Below are 25,397 nucleotides of genomic sequence, written 5' to 3' on the forward strand. Positions count from 1 at the left end.
TTCCCCACTCGTGGCCATACTCGTGCCTAAACAACAACCTACACGACAAGTTCTACGACACGGGTGTCGGGGCAACGAAGATGTCATGAGAGGGGGAGAGAGGAGGGATGGCGTCCTCCATCCCGATTAGCTCGGGGTATCCCCGGTGGACGCGCCGAGAGAGAGGGATGCCGTCCTCCATCCCGATTAGCTCGACGTCTCCCCGGCGAACGTGCTGAGAGAGAGGGATGTCGTCCTCCATGCTGACTGGCTCGGGATCTCCCCGGCGGCCGCGCCAAACCTCTCGGCGAGGCTGTCCTGCACCTCATGGCCACGCAGGTGGTGGTCGTGCAGGTTGCAACACACATTGCGATGTGGAAGCGTATGGAGGGCCATGCAAGCTTAGGACCTTAAAAAAATGGCTCATTTGAATTTTTTTTCACCAAAATAGATTTTGGCCATGCAAGCTTAGGACCCGAGATGAACAAACTTACATTGTTTTGGGACCCAAAATTGCAGTTTCGAAGTTATAGGACTAAACTGACACACCTTCAATAGTTTTAGAACTTATGATACATTTTACTGAAAAAAGAAGAAAAACAAAAAAAAAATAGAAAAGGAAAAAAATACTAAAGCCATAATAAATAATAATGTTTATAAATTTGACAAAAATGTTTTGTTTTCAAATAATGCTCGCAAATTTGAAGAAGTGTTTGTATTTTCAAAAAAATGTTTGCAAATTTTATAAATTGTTCATGTTTTCAAGAAAATGTTTGCAAATTTGAAAAAAAATCATATTTTTGAAAAAATGTTCACACTTTCATAAAAATGTTCAGAATTCTGAAAAATTGTTCAAAAAAATAAAAAATATTTGTATTTCCCATAAAAAAAGGTTTGCATATTTGAAAAAAACCGTGTTTCCAAAAGAAGTTAATATTTTGAAAAACATTTTGTATTTGAAAAACATTCGTTCTTTCAAAAACTAAAAAACACATTAGCTACAATACCCCCTCGATCGGTTCGCTACAGTGTCCGGCCCGGTTGTATAGTGCTGGTTTGAACTGCTACAGTACATCCATTTTAGTTGATAAGAAACCGCGCTACGTATATAGTACATCACCAAAGCTGGTTGGTTCTAATGGTTATCAACGCGCTCACAACCGCGGTAGGTCTCGAGTTTGATGCCACAGCTCTCTAATTTTAGAGCGTGGGCGATTATTGATGTGGACCGGCTACATACAAGTCGATTGATTTAGTATTTTGGGTCAGTCAATTTCCCCCCCTCTGGCAACGCTATGCCTGGCTTTTTTTTAGAAGCACTTGTAACATTATTCATGCTTATAACAATTGTAGATAAACCGATTTGGACCTAAGATTAAAAAAAGACAAAGTAACTCCTATGACTAAGAATATAATGAAATATCTTGAAATCACCTTCTTCGTGATATCAATCTCTGCTCGAAGAAATACTCCATAGACTTTGGTAAATAAGCTGCAATTGGACTGGAGCAACGGCGTTGTCACTCTTTCACCCACACGAACATTACCAATAATGGTTTTTGAAAGCGCCTTGAATCGCCCATCCAAAGAGATAGAAAGCCTTAATCGATGAACGTACTTGGGTCGGGGATGATCACCTAGAAGTGCAGGCCGTTGAATCACTATATCTTCACCATGATGTCGATTCAAGATTTCACCTCCACAAAGAATCAAACCAGCAAAAACTTATCTTGACATAGCAACATAAGCTCATCAAACTCGAATAATCGGATCTGCGAAAACAAAAAACTCTCAAACCTCATGGCACCGTCAAAAGGACGGGAGAAAATTTATTCTCGCAAAACTATGATGATCACTAGACTTGATGAAGAAGATAAATATCTTGAAGATCCGATGTCCCCCCACCTCTCAACGCCAACATGGCAGCGGGAGGCGAGGGGACCTAATTTCTTATATGCCTGGCTGGGTACATGCATGCTTGCGTGCATGCAATTGTTGGGCTTGGGCATGACATGCATGGATAATGGATGGGTCACACGTACATCACATTAACAGTTCGACTTTTTAGGGATGATGGATATGAGTACGTATATGTCTTTAGTGATGGTATAGAAATAAAAAAAGTTTTCTAAGAAAAATGTATGTGTGCCCTCAGTATTGACTTTTAACAATTTACACATTAATTGCTCTTTTTTAGTGTATGTAAGAATACACTGATAATAGTGAAATTTACATAAAAAAGAAGTTTTTAAACAAGGAATGAATTAGGGGCATTGGTATTAACGTTAAAAAAGAAAAAGAAATAAAAACTAAGACATAATAAAAAGTGAAGTTTTTCTAGCAAAAAAATGAATTAGTGACATTGGTATTACTCTTAAGAAGAAATGAAATTAAAAGAACTTGCACACAACTTTGAGTGAAATTGCACTTTTTGTAATATGCGGTGAATACACGTAAAATAATGCAACTTCCACAATCTAGTATAATTTGCAGACATATTATATAGTACTTGTGTGCATACATATAAAAAATATTAATTGAAAAGTATTTTTAAAGAATGAATTAGTAAAATTTAGCAGAAAAAATAGCATTGGTATTACCCTTAAAAAAGAAAGAAAATACAAAATTTCCAGAAAATCAGCACAAAAAATGCACTTCTTATAATATATAGAATAAACATATAAGAGTGATATTTCCGTACTCTAATGTAATTTGTACATGTAGTACTTGCATGTATACTTTTACACACACTCAACATCTGAAAATAAATAAAGTGAGAAAAAAAACTCAACTGAAAAATTAAAAATAGAAACCAAAAGCAAACATGCGCAGAAAATAAAAGCAAACACAAGGACAAAAAAAACACACTAATATTGGGATGCATTTCATCAATGCATGTGCATGCAAGAGCCACGAACTGTAGACATGCATGCATGCATGAAGGCGCATCGTGCTCTGACCAAGGATAGGCAAAAAAAAATCAACTGAACAAGTAACAGAGTTTGTCGATCTCCTACACATGTACTTATCACAAAGCATTTTGAATCGATAGCCACAAATTTGACTGACCGAAAATAATAATTCAGTCGCCTGACATGTAGCTAACGTGTTATTGATGTGTTTAGGACGTTGTACCGAAGCAGAAATGATTATATATTTTCAGAAATCGAGAGTGGGATTTGAAGCTGTATACACTACCGTACGGTGGCCATCATCAGCTGCAGTTGGACGGCACTAATCCCCCGTTCGATTCGAGCGTCAGACATGAAACATCGTATCCACAGCAAATTCGTCTGACAAAAAGCGTTTTTTTTCTTCGCCTGATATTTATACACGGTAAATGTATGGCAACTGTTTTATACAACAACGGCCGACTGCCATTTGCTAGTTCTTACAGACAACATACACAATGCCTCGTGTGACATTTGCCACGATCAAAACCTAAAGCGGAGGAACTCTTTTTTTTTTTGCGGGTGAAAGAATTTTGATTTATATTATAGCTATATAAATAATGAAACTGTACATGCTAGCTAGCTCCGGCATTAACACCTTTCACTTCGCCCTTGATGGAGCTCATGACGTTGGAAGCAATGGCGATGCTGCTCGTGATCACCGCCAGAGTGATCATCATCGCTGCCATTGCCTTGTCTTTCCTCTTCGCTATTCCGTGAACATCCCTGAAAAAGTTTCAAGGTGTCGGATTAGGCCAGGAAATGTTAAGTTTTATGTGTACAAGCAAGTGATCAATGGCGCACCTGAGAACGATGGCGCCAGGGAAGATGAGCGATATGCAGACGGCGAACGTGGAGCCCGAGTACTGGAAGAGCGTCCAGATGCTGGGGATGGCGATGGCGAGCACGTAGAGCACCGCCATGAGCACGGCCGTGAGCGCCACGAAGCGGCGCGTGTCGGTGGCCAGCGGGCGGCGGCCTGGGAAGAGGAGCTCGTCGACGTTGACGCGGAGCGAGTAGTGGAGGAGCGGGAAGACGAGCACGAGGTGCAGCGCGTAGCTGAGGCGCGCGGCGTCGTTGAGCGCCTGCGGGACGCCGGAGCCGGAGCTGCGGTCGAAGTTGGCGAGCACGTCGGGCATGGTGGCGTCCCCGAAGAGGAGGAAGCCGAAGAAGCCCACCGCGGCGTAGATGGCGGCGCAGAGCACCAGCGAGATGCGCACCGCCGACTTCATGTCCGACGTCTTGCTGAGCTCCGCGCGGATCGGGTGCACTGCCAAGGCAGACACAGGTGAGCTGTACTGTACAGCGTCGAATATTTGAAGAAAGCTACTGTGAAGCATATGGCGCGGTCGATGTGGAGTACCGTTGAAGTGGAAGGTGAAGGCGACGACGATGACCGGGACGGCGGTGAAGAGCTCGAAGGGGGACGCGAGGGTGGAGAAGTCCGGCAGCATCCGCGGCATCTTCGCAGTGCCGGTGAAGACAGTGTAGACCGCGATCCCCATCGTGATGAGCATGAACACCGCCGCCAGAAGGATGGACACTGCCGATGTGTACCTCAGCGAATCTGCAAAATTTACAGTAACCATTTTATCTTGTTTTGTCGTTGCAACTCTACTGGTGGTAGTGGTACATTCCCCACTGTCGGCACTTGAATGGAAATCAATCATTGGCTAGTACAATCAAAGATGCAGCACGAGGGTGCACAGCGACAGTGCACTGAGCAATCGCCGGGCCACGACGCCACGTGCTCGTCCTCGACATGGCTGGCCTCACGATCTACCCGTAGCTTGGTTTTTTAGACAAATTTTTTTGCTACGTCAACAGGTCGAATGCCCGATTCGGTCGCGCACCAGATAGCTGTGCCCGATTCGAGCGGCGGGGTACGTACCTACATGCTTCTGGAGCACAATAGGCAGGAGAATCACCGCGGCCGCCACCAGCACCGCATCCCGGCCGGTCCACCAGTGCGGGCCGAACCACTCCGGCAGCACCCCGGCGTGCGCCTCCCCGCTGCCCACGGGGCCGGACATCACGTCCCCTGCACCAAAACTCTCCCAACACTCAGGATCTCTCACCACACCAGACGCAAGCATGTGCGCGCCACGCTCGGCACTGCACTGCGCGCCAGAGCCTGTGGGGTTTCCCGGGATTGATTACCGATGATTATGAGGTAGACGGTGAGGGTCCCGACGCAGTTGAAGGCGATGAAGACGTTGAGCAGCTTGGCGCCGGCCCGGCCGAACGAGCCGCCCATCAGCGCCGCGTACGACGGCGTGCCCCGGGTGTACCGGAGCATGAAGTCCACGGCGACGTTGGCGAGGAGCGCGACGCACACGATGAGCGCCAGGGCCGGGGCCACGCCGAGCACCCGCATGGCCGCCGGGATCGACATGATCCCGGCGCCCACCACGCTCGTCGACACGTTGAACACCGCGCCGAGGACCGACGCGTTGCCGGGAGGCGCCCCCGCGAGGTCCCCCACGACGCGCTCCGGCAGCAGGAGCGCCTCCTCCGCCTCGCTGCCGCCGGCGGCCATGCCGGGGCCGCGCGAGCTCTTGGACACCATGGTTGACTTGATAAAAGCAAGAAGGGGAGGGAGAGAGCACAGCGGCGGAGTGGGTGCGAATTTGTAATCGGCGGCTCGAGAGCGTGAATGGAGGAGTGGTGAGAAAGGGACGGGGTGACTGTGCCGAGGGATAAGAGCTGAGTCACACGGACATGGGCGATGGAGTGGAGCTCCACGGCTTGATTACTGCCGCTGCGGTGGTGGTGGACCTGTCTGGTAGAGAAGCCAGATGGCGACCGTACGTTCGTGCTTCCCACGAGCACCAGCGGAGTAGCGCTACAGACGACTAGACCGTGGCCTACTTTGCTGTCCAAAACCATTTTCTAGCTGCCTCCTCTGAAATGTGTTTCGCGTGCAGTATATTTTCTTCTGCCGTGCAAGTGCAAGTGACCTGCAGACCATTATTGAGTGACGTGCAGATCTTGATACTCCCTCCGTCCGTACATCTCTTTTATTCATTTTAATGAAAATATTTCCAGACGGAGGGATTACGATTTTTTTCGCTCTAATCCTTCTACGATTTTTTTTCTTCCGTGGAGGGAGGTACATTGGGCGTGGAGGACAAAACCCTAGTATTTACACGGCCGCCCTACCAGTGGCGGAGCCAGGAAATATGTATTAGGGGGCCAAGTGCTGCTAAAACAAATTAGGGAGGGCCAAGCTAAAGCAAAATAGATTTTCAGCAGCAATAGATTACTAATTATGTCACTGTTCATAGCAGATTAGCAGCAAAATTCAGATGTTAGGGGGAGGCCAGGGCCCCTGCTGGTCCCCCCTGTCTCCGCCACTGCGCCCTACTCCTCTCACCCCTCTCCTCACCTCCTTCTAAGGCGGCTGCTGGTGAGGGGCGGCAGGGCTCTTCCTTGCTGTGAAGGAAACCGAACAACACTTTGGAGGGGATGGTGGTTTGCCGTGTTGTGAGGGGCGGCGGGTTGCATCCGACCATCGATGGCTGCCTTGGGCGGTGTGCACGAGGACCTCACGGAATCTAGCCTATGCTGGTGGGCACGACAACAATCGGCGAGAAGATGGTGTGGCGTCAACTGGAAGTAATGTGATGGTGTCTCCTCTTTCGTTGAATTCTCATTCAGCCAGCTTGTGTGAGCAGGCTAGAATAGAGGTGGATGACGACACTAGCAATTGACATCGAGATTTTATTCTCTCGGTGTGAAAACCAATGATTTATCATTTTGGGTTGGCGTCTTTTCATATTTGAAGGTGTTGACTCCTAGTTATGCTTTGAGGGTGATAGCTCCAGGTTCTACTTGTGGTTGGATCAGTCATCGGCATGCCAGCGACAGTTCCTTCTCAAAGATGTTGCGTCAGGGTCTTACGCCTTTTGTTAGGTTGCAAAATTGCTTCACCGGCGAATATAGTCAATGGTCATACGGTTTGGATAAGATTGTAAAGAAGATGCCGCGAGGTAGGCCTTATATAGTTATATGGATGGTTTTGGATTTTGTAAACCTGATTTGTTCGATATCAATGGATGACGCTGGTTGTCATTGTTTTCGATACCAATCAATGTAGAGATTTGAGAATTATCCTATTTTCCAAAACATAATTACTTACATGACATAATCCAACTGGTTGTTGCTGTTTAGACTTGCCCATAAATGGTGTGATATGGCATGTCGTGCAAATTTAAGATGGTAAGTGTCGTCCGTGTAGCAGTGCTCTTTTCGAAATAAAAAGAGCGAGGCACAAATATGCCTCCTTTTTCGCCTAAAGTAATCAATGAAAAATTTACTTTTGAATAAACCTTTTTCATTCTATGCAAGTTCGCTCTGCCATTTCCTCAAATTGGGTTTTTGCTCGCAGTTTTATCTATGCATGTCCCCGGAAACAAGCACAAAACACCCAAGATACATTCGAGCTTAAGCATTACTCATTTTTGTGTCCAAAAACTATGCTAAATCGCTCAAGTCAAACACACAGGTCACAACTAATCACTAAATTGTACTCTTCAATAATAGATACATCTGTTTATAGTTCTAAAAAAAGGCATTTGTTTAAGCGTCAATTAACATGGGATGAAGGGAGTACTCCCTCCGTTTCTTCTAAATATACAAGACCTTTTATAGAGATTCTAATATGAAGTACATATGGATGCACATATAAACATATTTTAAAATCTAAATTTATTTATTTTGCTCCGTACGTAGTTCATATTAGAATCTTCTTTTATTTAGGAACGGAGGGAGTCCTAGCTCATTCGATCAGATCCCAGTCTGACTGCCCCACCCCACATGCATGTATGGGAAGATCATGTCACAATCAGAACTGATCGCCAACTCACTAATCTGGCTATCAGTTTTTTCTAAGAAAGCTACGATCTGGCTGTCACATGGTCTCCAGGAAGCCACCTAGCTAGTAGTATTGCCAAAAATGAAAGGCAATCGAACTACTGTAACTAAGATAAACAAAGGTGCAGTGCATTGAATTGAACGCGAACTCACCGACGCGGCGGAGGAGCACCAGCGGCAGCAGAACGACGACGGCCGTGGCCAGTATCACAAACTCCCTGCCGGTCCACCACTGCCGGCCGAACAGCTCCTGCAGCACCCCGGCGTGCTCGCCTCCCCCCTCCACGCTCCCGGACAGCACATCCCCTGCGACCTCCGACGAGATTAGGCGCGCGCCACGGTTCACGGTCGGGAATGCCAATCGGAGCGGCTCAGCCTCGTACAGTACCTATGATGATGAGGTAGACGACGAGGGTGCCGGCGGTGGTGAAGGCTATGAAGATGTTGAGCGCCGCGGCGCCGGCGCGGCGGCCGAACGCGTCGCCCATGATCCCCGCGTACGAGGGCGTGCCGCTGGCCCAGGCCGTGTACCGCAGCATGAACTCCACGGAGACGTCGGAGAGGAGGGCGACGGCCGCGATGAGGGCGAGCGCGGGGACGACCCCGAGCACGCGCATTGCCGCCGGGATCGACATAATGCCGGCGCCGATGATGCTCGTGGACAGGTTGAACACCGCGCCGGAGACCGACGCCCCGCCGCCGTGCCCGCCCGAGAGCTCCGGGAGCAGCGGCTCGTCCACGCCGGCGGCGCCAGCTCCCTTGCCCATGCTCGCTGGCGGCCTCGTGTTCGAAGTGCTCTGGGGCGTGTGGACGGCGTTCGTCGTGAGTACTCAAACTGGCAGAAGACTATGTAGGTATATCTATAATGAGAAGAAAATTACTCTTATACCCTGATGCGGTGGGCTTGACTACGGCAGAAGCAGCAGCTGATGGGGGGGGGGGGGGGGTAGCATGGTAATTCCTTGCGTGAGTGCATACAACGGGACAGGCGAGGGCGAATGATTGGAGTTCGAGAGGCTGGACAGGGGGGCCGTTGCACTTGGACGCCTATGCGCCCCGGTTCGTTTTTGGCGATGACACGGTGGACTGAACCTGGTTAGCAGCCGCACGTGCTCGCTACATCGATCTGTTTCATTAACGAACAGCTCAGGGATAGATCGTGAGTCATGACGTCCCAGGTAATATTTCTCGATTTCTTTAGATCATAATAATTGATTGGCAATTTTTGAGGTAACATGGCTGTCCTTTCGGGATGATTTGGATCCGGATCGACGTGTACGGTTTGGCTAATGCAGCTTCAAATGTGCACAGGCTCCTATTCCGCCTTGCACGTACGATGAGAACATGTACGAAATGAATGCCTTTTTTTTCTACTAGAAAGAAGAAGTTGGGATCAAATTCTAGACTTGCTAGTCCGAGTTTCAATCTTGAATCCTTAAGCATGGTCCATGAATTATTTTGATGGGAAACATATGTATGGAACTTGCTTTTTTTTGCAGGTAAATACTGATAGTATTACTCAAGGGCTATATCTCCTTACAAAGAGCAACAGCTTCTGCTGGTTCGGAACCCAGCCAGAGTACGGTTCTGCCCTTCGATCTTGCAAACTTTGCTAAGTAATCACTAACTACATTCTGATCACGCTTGGCATGAGTAATACGAGTTCTACGAAGAGACAATAAATGTTTGATTTCTACCACCAGTGACGCATAGATAGACCTATCTATGTCTTTCCATTTTCACCAAGTTGACAGCGGGAAGTGAGTCTATCTCAAGGCAAACTGGAAGTTACAATCCCTGAATAGCGATAGAAAGCCCTTCCATGCATGCACTTAGCTCAGCCTCGAGTGCATCCCAACATGAGAAGAGTACCCTGCAGGACGAGAAGATGATGTTACCTAGGTTATCTCTTAGTACCATTCCAGCTCCGGCCTTTTTTTTGTGCCTGCCTACAAACCAGATTGATCCTCACATCTCTGCAAAACTTTATGAAGATTCTGCAAATAATTATCAAGAGAAGTCTAAAAAATTGAAGAAATCGCCCATAAACACCTCCACTATTTGTTTAACAAATATAACTATATATGCATCTTTGAAAAGTAGCTGGTGTAGCATAGGCTACCCCTTCGTTCGTAATAGCCTCGCTGCTCGTACGCAAAGGGCATCTAGCCGCTAGGTTTCTTGTGCCCCACCGGTGCCGGCACCAGCGCATGTCGGCCACGTCTTTGTGGCCTTAGGGCCATGTAGGCAAGGTGGATCCTAGCCCTTGCTGGCGGGAGGACTCTATTTTTTGGTATTTGTTTGAGTTTTGATAGAGTTTCTGTTCTATTTAAAGAGACGAGACAGTGGCGGTTCTTTGAAGATGGATTTTTTTTGTTCATGTACGAAATATTCAGTGCCTTGGTAGACGAGGATGAGAATTTTGTTGTTCCTAAAGCAATGAGTGGCGGAAGCATGTAAGTGTTTTTTGGTCGCCATCAACGACAGTATGAACTTTGGCCCTTTTGTTTTCATAAGGCATTTTTCTATTGGATTGTTCGTTGGAGTGTGTTTGTGGTGATGGTTCTAAGTGAAGGAAATATGCCCTAGAGGCAATAATAAAGTTATTATTTATATTTTCTTATATCATGATAAATGTTTATTATTCATGCTAGAATTGTATTAACCGGAAACTTGATACATGTGTGGATACATAGATAAAACACCGTGTGCCTAGTAAATCTCTACTAGACTAACCCCTTAATCAAAGATGGTTAAGTTTCCTAACCATAGACATGTGTTATCATTTGATGAACGGGATCACATCATTAGGAGAATGATGTGATGGACAAGACCCATCTGTTAGCTTAGCATATTGATCGTTCGGTTTTATTGTTATTGCTTTCTTCATGTCATATACATATTCCTTTGACTATGAGATTATGCAACCCCCGGATACCGGAGAAATACCTTGTGTGCTATCAAACGTCACAAAGTAACTGGGTGATTATAAACATTTTCTACAGGTATCTCCGAAGGTGTTTGTTGGGTTGGCATAGATCGAGATTAGGATTTGTCAATCCGAGTATCGAAGAGGTATCTCTGGCCCTCTCGGTAATGCACATCATAATAAGCCTTGCAAGCAATGTGACTAATAAGTTAGTTGCGGGATGATGTATTACAGAACGAGTAAAGAGACTTGCCGGTAACGAGATTGAACTAGGTATGAAGATACCGACGATAGGATCTCGGGCAAGTATCATACCGATGACAAAGGGAATAACGTATGTTGTCATTACGGTACGACCGATAAAGATCTTCGTAGAATATGTGGGAACCAATATGAGCATCCAGGTTCCGTTGTTGGTTATTGATCGGAGAGATGTCTCGGTCATGTCTACATAGTTCTCGAACCCGTAGGGTCGGCACGCTTAACATTCGGTGATGATTTTGTATTATATGAGTTATGTGATTTGGTGACCGAATGTTGTTCGTAGTCCCGGATGAGATCACATACATGACGAGGAGTCTCGAAATGGTCGAGAGGTAAAGATTCATATATATATATATATATATATATATATATATATATATATATATATATATATATATATATATATATATATATATGACAATGATATTCGGACACCGAAAGTGTTCTAGGGATACCGGATACATGTCGAGTCACTGGAAGGGGTTCCGGACATCCCCCGGCAACTACATGGGCCTAATGGGCCAAGAAGGGGACAAACCAGCCCCTAGGGAGCTGGTGCGCCCCATGTAGGCCAAATAAAGGAGGAAGGAAAGAGGGGGAGAGAGAAAGGAAAGGGAGCAATTCAGCCTCCCCCTTCCTTCTCTCCTCCCTCCTCCTTCCTTCCCTCTCCGGATGAATATGAAAGGGGAAGACCGAATTGGGATGCGCCCCTATATATATATATATATATATATAGGGTCGCACTATTCGTCACCCAGGGTGTATTCTTCACCCCACCCATCATGTACGCACCAGGACAACCCCACCTTGTAAAATTACGGACCTGAAGCAACCAACCAGGCCCCTTGTGCCACACAGCCAACGTAAGAAATAAATCAACCCGAGGTAAATTTATGGTTTCGAGGAGACCTATCGGGCCAACGCCCACCGCAGTCAAACACAAAAGCGTTGAGGTAAATTTACATTGCACGTTTACGTCCATGGGTCAACATGCTTGCTTTGACTACGATCGATGTGCCTCCGGTCATTGGAGGTAGCCAGGTAGGGTTACGCTAACAGAAATCTATTGATTACAAATCAATGTTAACCTTTTACATAGTAACAAAGCTAGCTTGGAGTTAGAAAGCTAGAAAGGTAGTCTAGGTCTATGGGTGACGAAGGAAATCGTAGGAAAAAATTGATATGCTAATATTGGTATTTCAAGTCTGCCCAATACATAGTGTTACTGATATTTTGAATATTTTAAATCTCTAGTAAACACGCCAGGCCTCTCGCAATCTACGAGTCTTCCCTCGTTCTGGGTTGTTCAACAAGAGGTGTTGCTTCAACATGCAGTTTCCCAGTCAAAGCTCTCTTCCTCCGATTGCCCTTGGCAGGGGCAAGAATTTGTTGAGAGATGAGTAAATACTATAGTACTAGTAAATAGGACAAAATCGTAGTTAATCCCAACAAGTTTCTTGCCAGAATTTTACATAACAAAAATGGGAAATGCATGTTATGCGGTTACAGCGGCAGCATACATAATAAGAGTGACTCCATTCTCAAAGTTAGCATACATTCAGTTGATTAGCATCTGCCCGGAATGGGGGCAAGATGTGAAGTTACATCAATATACTTGGAAACAGGCTTTGTATTTTTGCTATCGGCCATAGTTTCATCTCCGCTTCTTAAGTTAATATTCACATCTTTTGCGTAATAGTGCAGTTATGCCCAACTTCTGCGATCACATCACACAAGGATCATGGACTGATTACAGGCCACGATTACAACATGAGCACGACAGCAAGCATGCACATGTTGAAAGATAGAACATCCGGTGACTAAATGACCTGCAGGGAAAACATTAGCACTGCACTATGACCCTAAAATCTATGTACCAAAATATAGAAAAAAGCCTGACAATTAGATTATAGTATAATAAAACAGAATGGCAAAGACACTGCAGTATATAATAACAATAAAAGTTAGTTATCAACAAAACTTAACTAAGTAAGTTAAATGGGCAAATGGATTTGATTTTGTTAACCAGTTAGAACAAGGTAATAGTGGCTCACGTGCTTGAGGCCGGTGCGGGGCATGCAGCATCTGGTGAAGAACTGGAGCCATCAGTGCACTTTATGTGGCAATCTCCATCTGCAAGGGAGAACGGCAAAACCGTCATCGAAGAAGCATTAGAGCAACAAAAGTCCTCCTGAACCTTCGTTTCTGGGGAGGGCAGGTAAATGTAAAATATATCAATTCATAAGCATGGTAAAACAACAAAAGGAAACATAAAAATAGTTTTGGTGATTTTGAACAAGATAAATGTAACAGCAGGGAGGAAACAAAGGCAGTTTGGGCTCACAAGAATAGAAGTGACACAATAAGCTGTTGTACTATGTAATAAAAAAAATACAAACAAAAAAAACTATTCCAAGTCAGAGAAGTATACTTGTATTGGGCTGCAAAGTCTGTTCCAGGAAAGTGAAACCAATTTTAATCATAAGGAACAAACCAAGTATAATTTAGAAGAAATAGCAGTAAATTCATACGTACAAAATGCAGAAAGTTAGAGGAATTCTTATACTTCACCCTACCCATCTCGCGAACCAGATAAATCACCCTGGGTGAAGAAACCTGGGTGAGGAATTCTTAATCCTCACTCAGGACCGACTATTCAAAAACCAATTAAAACGATATATTTGTTCATCCAGCTTATAGTGAGTTATGTCAATGTGTTTTACCGATGAGTACAACGTACACAAACCTATGGATGAGAGAAAACCTACAGGTCTATCCCTCAGCGTCTCAGCAAACCTATGCACGGTGCCATGTTTTATTTGCACAACCACAACTTCGATAATTGCTCTTCATCTTCAAGTCTCTTACAAACACCTTCACCACCTCGCTTTCGTGGCAGAGTTCCCATTCCTCATTTTCCTGGCAAATCAGAAAACAGAGAGCAAGTACGAGATTACTGGTGAACTAAACTTGCAATTAGAAAGAAAAAAAATCAATTTCCCCTATCAAAAATATCAGATTCTTCACACTTGGTGAAAACTTCTTTAGTTGCACAACCAGACTGATTCTCCAAAAATACAAATATACCCCAAGATGTAGTGGCCCTTATGGCCTAGCACCCAGCAACGTCACACGACAAGTTGTACTATTCTAGTATCTTTGTGTTATATTCTTAGTAGCATTACCGCATCGTATCTTATCCTAAAGGATAATGTGAATTCAATCATATTTGATCAACGTAAATTAACTCTTACTCAAAAACTGAGAGACTAAAATCTAGGATCAGCCAATAATTAAATAATAGTAAGAAATCATAGCACGTATAGAAAGACGCCCGCTATATACCTAAAAAGATTCTAGATCATGGTTAATCAAGCAACTGCAGCTTCCAGTGCATGCTAAATAATTATATTACATACTACTAAATTTATTTATTCTATGAGGTGTGCTTCATTACACCCTCCTTTGGAAAGTTCACAATTTTTGAGAAAGATATATGGTTTAGATTAAAACTTACCCCTCACTTAAAAAGGTATTCCCTCCGTCTGAAAAAGCTTGTCCCAAGCTTGTCCCTCAAATGGATGTATTTAGCACTAACTTGGTGCTAGATACATCCATTTAGACAAGCTTTTTCGAACAGAGGGAGTATTAGCAGTATGGACAATTTGTGTGTTAAAAAATTAGAGGCCAACCAACTGCGCAGCCCGGCCGAGGCCCTCGACCTGTATCCTAGCCCGCAGGCCGTAGACTAGTGAGACCATGGGAGTACAACACGTGGACGCACGTCTTTTTCGCCGCCCTCCCCGTTGACTCCATCCCAGAAATCCGGCAGCACTGCGGCCATTGCTTGGCTGTTGGGCGTGCTGGGAGTGAACGCCACAACCTTCTAGTGCAAGTCATTGGACAACCAATTCACACTCATCTAGGATCTAGCCGCATGGGTGAGCTCATCGGCACCATTGCTCAAGGTCGCGCTCATATTCAAATTCAAGTCTGGACTTCTCTTGAATACCTAATTCAAGTCTGGACTTCTCATTGTTTAGAAATTCCACCAAAAGAATTGTAAGTCACAGTTTTTAGTTAGAAACATTAAATTGCAGCTTAATATAAGGTTTATAGACCGACTAAAAAATAAAGCATCATGCTAAAAATGTTAATGCACACGCTCCATCCTTTCCACTCAGATACTCTATTTACCATTGACCAGAACTGTATGCATAGATTTTTTTTTCTTGGCAAAGGTGCTAACAGGTACACACAAATGTAACCTGCATGCTCTATTTTAGCACTTATTAATTATTTTTCAACACAAATTATCTATCTCCACACATCCATGGTGAAGATATTCTTCTATATGTAGTAAATAATACCATTATTTTACACAAGGAACCTACACAAGTAGGTAGCACAATGGACCATGAGAATTGGCAGAACCTAATATGAAATAGCTAGGGAGAAAAGGGAGCATAAGGCAAAGAAGACTGTTTTATCAATAGTATGTAAAATCAATATCTACATCTATAAATGATTAAATGAGCATCATCTTCAGCATCACAAAACATGAAGTGCATGCACCTCTAATTGATGCCCCCCGGTTCATGATTGAACATATCGAGGCCAAGAATCATGGCAAAAAAAAAGAATCATGGCATGATGGCAAGCAAGCAAAAATGAACTTCTGATCATCCACCATCAAGAGTTTCAGTGGTTTCACTCAAACCAGAGCTATAACAAATTTTAAAATCACAACATAAAGAGAAAATTGCTGTTTCGGATGGCATTGAAATCAGATCAGTCAACTAAATTCAGCTAGAAACAGTATACCTATAACATTTTGTAAATCACAACATAAAGAGAAGGTTGTTGCTTTTGCATGACATGGAAAGAAGATCAGTCTATGATCAAATTCAGCTAACAACAGTATACCTAAGCTCTGAGAAAAAAACATCACCAAACCAACAAAAATAAAGGAAGAAATTGAATTTGGATAGACAGCCAAGCACAAATGCAGATGTATATGTCGAGCCTATGAGAAACATTACATGGCATTTGAAAAATGGAAACATCTAGGTTTGCAACAAAACAACAACTTTTGTTTGACCATTCTCAAATTATGTCATAAATTAAATGATTAATATAGGATTTCTAAAATACATTTAAGATTCAGAATGAGAGAAATGCTACAGTGGTACGGTAGCTGATTCCTGATTAGGAATAAACTTATACACAGGCGAAAGCCAAATCATAAACCTAACTAGTAAAAAAAGATCTAAGTCAGATAGGATGTAAATTGACTCCTGATCTTTATAATCTTCCTGCACAATACTCGTCCTGCATATGCGCGCACACACATACAAAGGGACAAAAGGAAAGAGGTAAAGAGAGAAACCTGAATGTCTTAGCAGCTAGGACAAAAAGGCCATGGAAGCTCGTCCAACTGGTTGAAGAATTCGGGGCGTTGAATAGATGTTGCTGCTGCGAAGGCCATTGATCTTACGCGGGGTCAGCTTTCGCTGGTTGTAGGAAGGGGGCGGGGACAACCAACATAGGCCGGGCCACAGCCAGCGCGACAAAGGGAGCGCAGGGTGGAGGCGGGTCGTGGCGCGGCCGCCGGCCGACGAGGCTGCCACCCGCCGGGAAGCCTCTCGAAACGCAGCTCGCCTCCACGCTGGAACCAGCCAACGAAGGCACCCCCAGCGTCGCACACATCCGAATCCACCTGCAGCTGCCGTCGGCTCGCCGCCGAAACCTACCGCCGCTCACCTCCGAACTGCACGCCTCTTCTGCTCCCAATAGATCCAGAAATTGCGGTAGTGGAGGCAACTCCTAAGCGGCTATACCCTATCGTAAGAAAACAGTTGATAAGGAATAAATTACCTCGGCTCGACTGGAAAGTGGTGCATGCGGGTGCGATGAAATGGAGCCAAGTCGGCCTGCCGGCTGGCTGGGTCGTCCAACCGGGGTGAAGAATTGTTTATTTTTAACCCAGGGTAACTACCACCGGGTGGTAGGATGGATTCCCCCCCCCCCTATATATATATATACCTATATATATATATATATATATATATATATATATATATATATATATATAACAACACTAGGTTGTTCCTGAGATCCTTTAACAGACAAAAAACTGGCCCATTATGCACCTCCCGAACGGCCCGTTCCACACCCACGGCCTTCTCCCCGTCACGATGCCTCCACGATCCCGGATCCCCACCCCGCCGGCCCTGCGCCTCACCTTCCGGCCAGCCCCGCGCCAACGACCCCGCGCCTCCCCTCCCCGCCGGTCCCGCGTGCCTCCTGGATCGTGTCGCCACCGGACACCCACGCCGCCGTCCTCTGCCCCAACCACTTCTGCCACTTACATCTGCCCCGACCACTTCAGCCGCCGTCGTCCTCCCGCCGACCACCTCCACTACCGCTCTCCGCCCCGACCACCTCTGTCGCCGCCCTCAACCCCACCCACCTCCGTCCCCGCCCTGCGTCCCAGCCACCTCCGCCGCGCCTGCCCCAACCACCTCCTCCATGGCCGCCCTCCGTCCCGACCACCCCCGCCACCAACCTCCCTGCGGCGCGACCTTCCCTCTGCTCCATCGCGACCTTCCCTCTGCTCTAGCGCGGCTTGCCCTCTTCTCCGGCGCGTCCTCCACAACCTTCCTTCTCTCTCCACTGCGACGGCAACACAGGGAGCCATAGCTCGTCACCGCCCGATTTGTTTTGGTTGTTGCTATTTTGTTTAATTTCTTTCGGCTTCTTGCAAGATCTGTGTGTTGGGGCAATGAACTTTGCAAAAATTGTAGTTCACGTCATGCTTTTGCTTGAACCCGTGCACCACTACTTCCGAAATCAGCTCTACTCGTTCAAGCTACAGGTTTGATGTTTGTTTCTCCAATATTGTTTGCAAATTCATTATTGTTGGTATGGATGCTTCTCTGCTGTTCATCTTAGTATGTTAAAAAAGAAGCATGAACGATTGGGTCTGTATCTCCAAAAAAGGAGAGCCCCTTTCTGAGTATTGATTTGACAATTCATTTCATATGCTGTTAAAAAAATTAACCATGTAGAATGTGAGGAACTGAGATCTACGTGCTAATGCGTGTGTTCATGCACTAGTGTGCGTGCGTCCGAGGATCCTTCTGAACTTCTTTACGTCTACAAACAGAGGACCATTCAGAAATCCTAATGTGCAGTTATTCTTGTGTGTGTGTTTTGTCCTTCAGAGCATTTTCTTCAGGGGAATGGAGAGCACCCTCACCCTGACCCGATCTGCAGCGCCGCCCTGAGTCCTCCCAACGCAGCCCCAAGCCGTTCAACTACGCAGCCCCGGGCTGTTCAACGACGGAGCCGCCGGCCGTTCATGAACGCAACACAACCCTGGATCCTGCTGCTCAACGTCCAGTTCAACTTCTGCTGAATCCGGTAAAGGGAGACTTCTTGTGAGAGCAATTCCCTCTTAATTTTTTTTCGTTCAAAGTTCTAATTTGCTAGCTACTTGAGCTTCAGCTAGCCTGTGTATGTGGCTACCAAGGTGGCATGCATTTAGTGCTACTTTGTTTTCGTATCCACATGTCGCCAACGGCACTACGAAGAGGAAGGTCAGCATCTGTCCCTCTAGAAGTTCAGTTTGTTGATTTTCTGAAGTTTTTAAAGTGGACTACAATCGTGTATATTTTTGGAGGGCCTTGTGAAGTTCAGTTTGTTTCACTTTCTAAAGTTCGGTTTCTTGATTTTCCGAAGTTCAGTTTGTTGATTTTCTGAAGAAAAAGGTTGCTTCACTTGCACTCCTCTATCTGGTCCTGTGTGGTGATCTCCTCGACTCCTAGGTTAGGCACAAACTGAGAATTGTAGGCATCTTTTGAGTTTAAAATGCTTGAATCTACAGTACAGGATTAGATAACTTCCAGAAGGTCTATAGTTCATACCCCGCTGTCATAGCAGCGAGCAGTCGTAGGTCGTCTGGCGTGCTCTTGGCTTGTTCTGTTGAGAAAAGTTCAGAAAACTAACTGAACTCTTGGCACGGTCTGGCGGTGTTTGGCTGCATCGGCCACCAGACTGCCAACCTCCACCACCTGACGGCAAGGAGCCAAGGTGGTGAGCTGTTGACGCTGGCACAACACCCCGACGCAAGCGAGTCAATTGTAGCCAACGCAAGGAGAGATTAGTATAGTGGTTTGTAGTGTTCAAATCCATACATGGCGTTTTCTGGTGGAATTGGTTAACATGAAGGAGCTACGGGTTAATACTACAAGCGCTTCACTTAAATACTCCTAGTTGTCCACCAACTTTTAGTCATTCGCTTTTGCAAGAAGTGCTCATCTTTTTCCTATTGCATGACTAGCTTTCAATGGTGATGGCTCTGATTTTTTTGGGAGATGTATGAGAACAAAGGTGCATGTGTGGTAGAAAAAAGATTTCTTTGTACATATATACTGTGGTCATTTTGTTCTTTGGACTATGGATGTTTATGACATTGGATTGCTCTGGTTTTATTGAACATATAAAAAATATTGACACTAGATTGCTATGGTTTTATACACATTTGTTTGCGTTTATCCTCTGAAAAAATTGGCCATTGTTGCAGGCCGGCTTTGCCAGATTCTTGAGTTCAGCCCTAAAAATAGGAGCATTATGTGTTGTTGTCTAGTTTGCTCACTTGTTGGAATGAAAAAAAAATGACTGAAGGTCAATAGAAATTGATCCTAAAGGTCAATAGAAATTGACCCTGAAGGTCAATAGAAAGTGTTCCAGAAGGTCTGTAGTTGTAGGCATCTCCTAGGTTCATCCCACTCAATCATTCCATGCTTGCTCCTTATATCTCCTTGATGAAGAAGTACAACTACAGTATGGGATTCAAATCAGCACCGGGCGTCAAAAGAACAATGGAGATGTTGTGGTGGCGTTTGTGCATACGATGGTTATGTGTGTGTGTGTGTGTGCTTTGTGTGTGTCTTCGTGGAAATGGGTTAAAAAAATTCATCTTTTGTCTATAAAAAGGAGGAGGTTCAAAAATAAGAAACGTAAGAGTTCAAAATATGCAACAAAAAAATTCATGTAAGAGAAAAACATGTAAATTCACAAATAAAAAAAAATATAAGTCATGTTTATGACTACGACTAGTGTGTGTTTAGCCATATTGTTTAATTTGTTGTTGAAGCCTCTAGGAGTTCAAATGCAACAAGCTAAACAAAAAGTTCTTAGACGATTTTTTTAGAAGAAAAGAAAAAAACAAGTAATTTCTTTGGATACACTAGAAGTTCGCATAGTAAAACTACAAAAAATCTTATTGCACTGAAAATTGTAAGAAGTTCATAAATATCAAATCAAGAAGTACAAATTAAAATAACGGAGCAATTTAATGTTTATACAATAGCAATCACATTTTCTAAAAAGATAAAACAAAGAAGTTTAGATTAAAAAAAGATTAGTTTGATGTGTTTTTAAACCATTTTTTTCTGTGCTCTATTGTAAAGCATGGCGTACATTTTGGAAGCGCCGCCGCAGCCACCTCCCATTGGCCCCAACTCCTCACCCGTCGCCGACACCCCCCACCCCCCCTCGCGCGTCACCGCCGACACCCCCCACCCCCCTCGCGCGTCATTGACAACCGCCACCCTGTTACGGCGCACCTCCCGACCCCGCCTCCTTAGGGCACGCTGCCATGCCTGCCACCCTGAAGACTATTATGTCGTATCGTGTCGCATCGCACCAAGTCTTGTTACAAACCCAAAGAAGGTCATTAAAAAAAACATCTCAAACAATTTTACAAGAAAGATTTTCTTTATTAAAATAAAGATAGAAGTTCAAATTTAAAAACGAAGCGGCTCAATGTCTATAAAAAAGTAGGATTTTTTCCGTTACTAAAAGAAATAAAATCAGGAAGTCCATATTAAAAAGATGGAGAAGTTCGATGATTATAGAAATTCAGATTTTCCTCGTTATTAAAGAATGGAAACAAGAAATTCAAAAATAAAATAACAAGAAGTTTAACTTTTAAAAATAGAGCGCTTCAAAATTTCATAAAAATGGATTAAGAAATAAAACCAGGAAGTCCATATTAAAAAGATGAAGAAGTTCGATGAATATAGAAAACTCAGATTTTCCTCGTTATTAAAGAATGGAAATAAGAAGTTCAAAAATAAAATAACAAGAAGTTCAACTTTTAAAAATAGAGCGCTTCAAAATTTTATAAAAAATGATTAAGAAATTCAGATAAATATTTATAAAAAACTCAGATATTTTCACGTAACCGAGAGAAGTTCGATTGATAACTGCCAGAAGTTCACGTACTACACGGTGTGCATTTTGTATAAAAAGAATAAAAAAACAAAGACTAAAAGTTTTGTTGTTATAAGTGCAACTCCTCGGTCGAAGAAAGTTAAAAAAAATTATTGTGAGAGGGGTTTGTACAAAAAGAGTATCATTTGTGTAACACTAACGAATGGATGAGAAAATTGCAAACGAGAATACGTCACAGAAGTTCAACGTAAAAACAGCATGAAGTTCAACTACTATGCTGAATGAATTTCAGATGAAAAACTTTTAAAATCATCGCGAGTATGAAAAAACGATCAACACGGGAAAGTTAAGTGCTTACAGCAGCTTTCCACCGGTATATCACTTGCTCAATTCCGGTGAGTGGATGGAGACCTACGAGCAAAAAATCATGTGAAAAATAGAGTGAAGTTCAGGTACACGCGCCAAGAAGTTCAGGTTCTTCACGCGGTGCATTTTCGAAGAATCTGTTTCGCGATAGAGGCAGAACGAATGATCTCGCCGTTTTTGAAATTACTTGAAAACGGCTAGGAATCAGAGAAAACCATCAACATGAAAAAGTTTCGCATTTTCCGTAGCTTTTCAACGGTATATTATTTGCCCAATTCCGATAAAGTTTGTAGAAATTACGGCGAAAATACGTTTTTCGCCATTTTCGAAACTGACTTAAAACCATAAGGAATTAGGAGAAACAATATATACAAAAAAGTTTCGCATTTGTTCAAGCTTTCCAACGCCATATCATTTGCTGCATTCGGACATACAGCTAAAAAATTTGCTCGAAAATATGAACTCGGTGGAACTTGGACCATTTTCTAAATTACTCTTAAACCGTTCAAAATTAGAAAAAACTTTTAACATGAAAAAGTAGCACATTTTCATAAGCTTTCCAAGCCATATTATTTGCCTCCATTGGATTAGCCGTTTAGAAATGACATCAAAAATACAAACTCGGGTGTTCGGTTTACGAAATTTTATGATTTTCCGAATTACTCTTTAACCGTAGGGAATTAGAGAAAACTTTCAACATATGGAAGGAGCAGCTTTGCGGCAGCTTTCCAACTCCATATTATATGTCTCATTCCGATAAACGGTTTAGAAATGCGATCGAAAATACGGTTCACGTTTTTTGTGCAAAGAAAAAAACGGTTTTCAAAACTGCTCTTAAACCGCTTATATTTTGCCAAAAATTTAAGTTGGGTCATGATATTGGTGTCCATAGCTTTCCAACGGTGTATCGCAAGCCCCATTTGGGCAATGTTGGCGGAAGTTCAACCTAGTTCACAGGGAAGTTCAACGTACTACTAGCGGGGCAGGTCAGGTTGTGATCAGAATATTATTCTAATCCCGTGATCAGAATAGTGTTTATGTGTGTATATATATCATTGATTCCTAGCCGTGTGCGGCGTCCCTCTCCACAGTTTATGCCTCCGGTCATATCCACGTAGTGCTTAGGCGAAGCCCTACGCGGATTACTTCACCATCACCGCCACTGTGCCGGAGGCTGACGCCCCGCTGCCGTGACCGCCCGAGAGCTCCGGAGCAGTGGCTCGTCCACGCCGGCGGCTCTAGCTCCCTTGCCCATGCTTGCCGGCGGCCTCGTACGTGTTTGGCGCACTCTGGGGTGTGTGGTCGGCGTTCGACGGGGTGCTTAAACTGGCACAAGACTTATGTAGGTAAATCTAATGAGAAGGAAATTACTCTTATACCCTGATGTGGTGGGCATGACTACGGTAGGAGCAGCAGCTGGTAGGGGGTGTAGCACGGTCATTTCGTGCGTGAGTGCATACAGCGGGACATGCGAGGGAGAATGATTGGAGTTCCAGAGGCTGGACAGGGGGGATGTTGCACTTAGACGCCTATGCACCCAGGTTCGTTTTTGGCGATGACACGACGAAGTGAACCTGGTTAGCAGCAGCACGTGCTCGCAATATTGACCGGAAAACAACTGGATGATATTTTTTCTCGTTATGCCGTCTCCACAGCAACCCACGTGCCCCTGTGGACTCCTGCCCATCGCTCTCCTCCTCACCTTATCTCTTTGTTCAGAGCTATTTGTTCCACATGTTTCTCCCTCTCCCTTCTGTCTTTCTTCACGCGCAGGCAGAGGAGAGGCCCCCATAAGCACGAGATACAATCTTTTCAATCTCTATGTGTTTTGTCCTTGCCTGAAACACTGGGTTTGCAGACAAATATGTTGCTCCCAAATTATCACACCATAAGCACGAGATACGATTTTTCTTAACCCCCAACTCATCAAGGAGTGACTCAACCCAATGATTTCAGCAGTTGCATTTGCCAAGGATATGTATTCTACTTCTGTGCTTGAACGTGAGACAGTGGCTTGCTTTTTAGCACTCCAGGAGATAAGGTTGGATCCAAAGAACACTACAAAACCTCCAGTTGATCTTCTATCATCACTACATCCTGCCCAGTCAGCATCAGAGAATGCACTAATAAGAGAGGAATTAGACCGTTCGAAATGAAGTCCTATTCCCATAGTATGCTTCACATATCTCATAATTCTCTTAACAGCCACCCAATGTGCAGAGGTAGGTGCATGTAGGTATTGACAAACCTTGTTGGCAGCAAATGAAATATCTGGACGTGTGAGAGTTAGATATTGCAATGCTCCCACAATACTCCTATACCTTGTGCTCTCCTCCTCTTGAAGTGGCTCACCTTCATATGCAGAGTTTTTTTGAGGAAGATAAAGGTGTAGGCACTGGCTTACAATTCTTCATTCCCATGCGAGACAGAAGCTTATTGACATATTTTTCCTGATTTAACATAATGCCATCTTGAGTTTTCTTGACTTCAATGACTAGGAAGAAATGCAAATCACCTAAATCCTTCAAGGCAAACTCTGAGCTCAAATCATGTAAAAGAGGATGAGTAGCATTTTGTGAAGAACTTGAAACCATGATATCATCCACATATATGAGTACAAAAATGACCACCCCTGCCTTGTTATAAATAAACAAGGACATGTCAGCCTTGTAAGCAATAAAGCCAAGATATTTCAACTGTAAGCCCGGTCTGGAATACCATGCTCTGGGTGCTTGCTTTAAACCATAGAGTGCTTTATCAAGCTTGCAAACATAATCTGGTAATTTCTTACTCTCATACCCACACGCAAGATAGAAAAGCGAATAATTACTATCGAGCAATTGATAGAAAAGCGAATAAATATGAGAATATCTAGGCATGATCATGTATATAGGCATCACGTCCGCGACAAGTAGACCGAAACGATTCTGCATCTACTACTATTACTCCACACATCGACCGCTATCCAACATGCATCTAGAGTATTAAGTTCATAAGAACAGAGTAACGCCTTAAGCAAGATGACATGATGTAGAGGGATAAACTCATGCAATATGATGAAAACCCCATCTTGTTATCCTCGATGGCAACAATACAATATGTGTCGTTTCCCTTTCTGTCACTTGGGTCGAGCACCGCAGGATTGAACGCAAAGCTAAGCACTCCTTCCATTGCAAGAAAGATCAATCTAGTAGGCCAAACCAAACTGATAATTTGAAGAGATTTGCAAAGATATACCAATCACACATAAAAGAATTCAGAGAAGATTCAAATATTGTTCATAGATAAACTTGATCATAAACCCACAATTCATCGGATCTTGATAAACACACCGCAAAAGAAGATTACATCGAATATATCTCCAAGAGAATCGAGGAGAACCTTGTATTGAGATCCAAAGAGAGAGAAGAATCCATCTAGCTACTAGCTATGGACCCGAAGGTCTGAAGTAAACTACTCACACATCATCAGAGAGGCCATGGAGTTAATGTAGAGGCCCTCCGTGATCAATGCCCCTCCGGCGGAGCTCCGGAAAAGGCCCCAAGATGGGATCTCTTGGGTACAGAAGGTTGCGGCGGTGGAATTAGGTTTTCATGGTGCTCCTGGATGTTTGGGGGTACGTGGATATATATAGAAGGAAGAAGTATGTCAGTGGAGCAACAAGTGAAGGAAATATGCCCTAGAGGCAATAAGAAAGTTATTATTTATTTCCTTATATCATGATAAATGTTTATTATTCATGCTAGAATTGTATTAACCGGAAACATGATACATGTGTGAATACATAGACA

General features: G+C 44.1%; 1 protein-coding gene and 1 long non-coding RNA gene across 4 annotated transcripts; one reads left to right on the forward strand and one right to left on the reverse strand.

The window, feature by feature from the left end:
- Nucleotides 1-3,273: 3,273 nt before the first annotated feature.
- Nucleotides 3,274-7,575, reverse strand: LOC123062457 (amino acid transporter AVT6C). Of its 2 annotated transcripts, XM_044485978.1 has the most exons (5): nt 5,091-5,866; nt 4,822-4,971; nt 4,294-4,497; nt 3,735-4,200; nt 3,274-3,656 (listed from the first exon to the last, which is right to left on the reverse strand). In XM_044485978.1, exons 1-5 carry the CDS (start codon nt 5,497-5,499, stop codon nt 3,506-3,508), a joined length of 1,380 nt encoding a protein of 459 aa, XP_044341913.1. In that variant the 5' UTR covers nt 5,500-5,866; the 3' UTR covers nt 3,274-3,505. The 2 variants fall into 2 exon arrangements, with proteins under 2 accessions (XP_044341913.1, XP_044341914.1); XM_044485979.1 differs by lacking the exon at nt 4,822-4,971 and having other exon boundaries at nt 5,091-7,575.
- A 9,583-nt stretch (nt 7,576-17,158) lies between these two features.
- Nucleotides 17,159-19,375, forward strand: LOC123062458 (uncharacterized). Of its 2 annotated transcripts, XR_006429685.1 has the most exons (3): nt 17,159-17,875; nt 18,225-18,599; nt 18,683-19,375. It is a non-coding gene; the product is annotated as an uncharacterized lncRNA (long non-coding RNA). The 2 variants fall into 2 exon arrangements; XR_006429686.1 differs by having other exon boundaries at nt 18,225-19,375.
- Nucleotides 19,376-25,397: the final 6,022 nt, after the last annotated feature.

Source organism: Triticum aestivum, chromosome 3A (assembly GCF_018294505.1).
Source record: "Triticum aestivum cultivar Chinese Spring chromosome 3A, IWGSC CS RefSeq v2.1, whole genome shotgun sequence".
NCBI lineage: Eukaryota > Viridiplantae > Streptophyta > Magnoliopsida > Poales > Poaceae > Triticum > Triticum aestivum.